The 3421-nt window shown below is 53.7% G+C and overlaps 1 protein-coding gene across 1 annotated transcript; it reads right to left on the reverse strand.

Moving 5' to 3' along the window:
- Nucleotides 1–331: 331 nt before the first annotated feature.
- LRRC47 (leucine rich repeat containing 47) lies at nt 332–3344 on the reverse strand (the record flags this gene model as incomplete). The annotated part of the gene is given in 7 exon segments (XM_010187471.1): nt 332–565; nt 718–807; nt 1047–1149; nt 1399–1514; nt 1932–2048; nt 2727–3089; nt 3246–3344. Coding segments are annotated over 7 exon segments (1122 nt in total), but the record flags the coding sequence as incomplete, so codon positions are not given.
- Between the last annotated feature and the right edge of the window lie 77 nt (nt 3345–3421).

Consider the following 3421-nt stretch of genomic DNA (forward strand, 5'->3'; position numbering starts at 1 on the left):
TGCTAAAGCTGAAGCACACCAGGAACAAACAGCGATCCCGTCATGAACACTGAGGTGATTTTCTCTACAAGTTGACGCATTCTGACCTGCCCTGCCGCCAAGTCTGCATCTCACGATGCCGTTCAGAACGCCCATGACTTTCTGTTAAGGCCCAAAGAACGCAGGAGTCCTTGCTGCAGCTTGGTAAAGGTGTTTACAGACCCAGGCAGGATGCACTGCATCTTTTCTTTAAAATAAAACCCAACCCACCTCACCGCGTACAAACTGCATTGCTGAGTACGGAAAGAAATCAAGTAAGAGAACGAAGCGATTTTCTGAGCGGTGGTAGCTGCTAACGTACGACAGTCAGAAGAGAGGACACTGTGGCCAGGTCAGTTTTTGAAGGGTAGAGCACTTTGAGGTTTCCATCTGCGTCCACCACGCGAACCTGCTCCACCACCAACGGCCAGTTCATCGGCTGCGCGTCTTGGCTGGGGCTGCAATTCGCCGGTCCACAAAGAGACTCGTTGTCTGAGCCCGAGTCTTCCTTGTTTCCCAAAGTCAACCTGTTCAGCTCGGCAATTTTCTGTTTAAAGCAAAATACAGGAGACAAGATGAATTCTGCGGCTGTACCAACAATGAACAACTTCTGCGTTCTTCTCAGCACGTGTGAACCATCAAACGTGTCACTGCGAAGCACACCGAGAGCACCGGGGATTTTCTGACGGAGCTTCTTACCAGAATTAGCGTGTCCATGACGTCCTTGCACACCTGTAGGCTGGCATCACTGGTCACCTCCAGGAATAAATCACGGGTGTCTTTTCTAATCTGCAAGAATTTCACAGGCAGAGCAAGTGAGGAATAACAACGTTTCAATGCACAAACCAGGGGGAAGGCGCTGCCTTCCTTTACACATCAGAAACCATGCTCTTGCCATTCACCGAGGCCACCCCAGTGCTCTTGGAACAGCTCGCCAGAGCTTATTTTTGAACCTGGAGTTAAATATCTCTCAGTAAAACGAACCGCTGGTTGATTCTGATTAAGGTGTTTCCGCTAACAGAGAGTACCTTTGTTTTCTCGCTGTTGGTTATCGGTGGGAAAGAAATGACAGCGCCCTCGGCATCCACAAGACACGGGTAGTTCTCCTTGCCGTCCAGCAACTGCAGATACCTGCCAGGAAAATCAAACCAGCAAGGAGTGAGCAGCTGGACCAGCAGCTGGACACAACGGCGGAAAACAGCGACAAAAGTGACCCGTGCGTTCCTGATCTGCCACACGGCAAAACCACAAGTGTGGGAGCACCGAAGTCCAGCCGGACAGTGCAACTGGACGTGCCTCATGAACCACTGGAGCGCATTTCAGTGCTCTTTCTCCACACGAGTCACCTGAAGAAAAGGCACCGAGAGAGCAGCTACTGACTTGTGCAGCCCCGAGACGTTCTGGCGCTTCTTCTGTTTCCTCTGCTCCTCGGCTTCCGACTGCAGCTGCCGGAGGAGATCCTTTGCCTTGATCTCCTTTCGACCCAGGGGCGTTATCTGCACCACACAAGAAAACAAACCTTTGGATTGTAGAGCTGCGGTTATTAAAACTCCTGCAAACCAGACAAGGATTAAAGCCACGTTCCTGTGTGCCATCAATCCTAACACCGTACTCGGCATGGAAACGCACTTCCCATTGAGCAGGGACCGCTGCGATGGCGCTGAGTTTAAACCTTTGTGTCAGCTTCAACATCTACCTAAAAACCAGGCTCATTTGCTAGCACGGAACCAGGCATGGAGTTTTCAGAGCCACTTCCCTCACTGTCACCACTTACTGAATAACAAGCTTTGAAATTACAGTTCCCGGAGTTAGTTTCTAGCATTTATGGGGTAAGGAAAAAATTCTTTCCGCTCCGTACAGCTCCAGAAAACAAGAGGAGGAGCGGAAAGGCCCCTGGGTGCCGCTGGCCCTACCTTCAGTTGGTCAGGAGGCTGAACGTCGTACATCAGAGGGCCTCTGATCAGCTGCAGGTCGTGGGTGGCAATCGTGGCCGCGGTCCTCTTCTCACAGATGTCTTCGTGCAGTTTAGTCTGGAACAGAAAGAACGCCATCAAAATATGGCAAAAACCATCAAGGGGATTTATTCCTCCTAGGGTTCGGCATTCTCATGTATTTAACGTTTGCAGCATCGTAGTTAAGTAACCCTTTTGTATGAAACGGAGCCCTTCTCTTCACCTATAAAATAACTTCATGTGAATTACGACCCACACGTAAAGGTATGACGAATGACACACTCCTCAAGTGGGAGAGAAACAGTGTTAAATCAGAAAGCAGCGCCCAGTGTGTGAGTCTTGTGATCCCCACGGTGCGAGCAGTGGAAGTCTGCTTGGAACTGGGTGTGCAAGGCAGTCCTAGCACAGACCGGGAAACCTGGGGCCAGGACAGGGGTTCGTTACCCGTTCTCAACCCGTCCCACAGCACTACCAGGCTGTTGTTACACAGGCAGGGCAAATGCACGTGCGTTTGTTGCCCTCTCACGGTAACATCTGAGCTCCTGTTGGGCTCTGCAGGAAAGCCAGGTTTGCTTATTACAGACCAAGCAGGGGCACACGCTGCGCAGGCACCCACCCAAACCCCCACCGGCTGGGTACAGGGCTCAGCCTGGGCTTCAGAAACTCATCTGCTGGAAAGACTCTAGAAGAGTCCGTTTCCAGTGCTCCCAGCACTGCTCCCATCGCAAACAAGTAACACGCGACCACAGCAATTACCTGTGTGGTCAGGAACCTCTTCAGAGCATTTCCTGGCTTCAAGTTCACTCCCTTGAGCACGCAGCACACGATGAAGGGTCGAACATCCTTGACGCCCGGGCTCACTTTGACCACCAAGGGTGCTGGGTTTTCGGAGACGTGCAGAACCTTCACCAGCAGCTTACTCGCCTCCTCCAGCTCATCCTGCTCCCCATCCCCGCCGTCCTTCTTCTGCTGCTTCTCCCTCTTCTTCTTCCTGGCCTCCTCTCTGGTGCTCTCGGCCTTCCCCTTCCCGCGGCCCCCAGCCCGCAGGTAGTCCAGGATGGCCTTCGTCTGAAGGGTGCTGGGTTTTCGGAGACGTGCAGAACCTTCACCAGCAGCTTACTCGCCTCCTCCAGCTCATCCTGCTCCCCATCCCCGCCGTCCTTCTTCTGCTGCTTCTCCCTCTTCTTCTTCCTGGCCTCCTCTCTGGTGCTCTCGGCCTTCCCCTTCCCGCGGCCCCCAGCCCGCAGGTAGTCCAGGATGGCCTTCGTCTGGCACCTTCAGCTGGTTGCCCCTGAAGTTGGCCTCCTTCAGCCGGGGGCAATCGGCCAGCACGGCGGGCAGCTCCCGCAGCTGGTTGTTGGCCACGTCCAGGCTCTGGAAGAGACAGAGATGGGGCGGTCAGCGGTGGCAGTGGGGACCCGGGGCAGTGGTGGTGGTGGTGGTGGTGGTGG

The sequence above is a fragment of the Mesitornis unicolor genome, unplaced genomic scaffold, assembly GCF_000695765.1.
Source record: "Mesitornis unicolor isolate BGI_N332 unplaced genomic scaffold, ASM69576v1 scaffold31286, whole genome shotgun sequence".
Classification (NCBI taxonomy): domain Eukaryota; kingdom Metazoa; phylum Chordata; class Aves; order Mesitornithiformes; family Mesitornithidae; genus Mesitornis; species Mesitornis unicolor.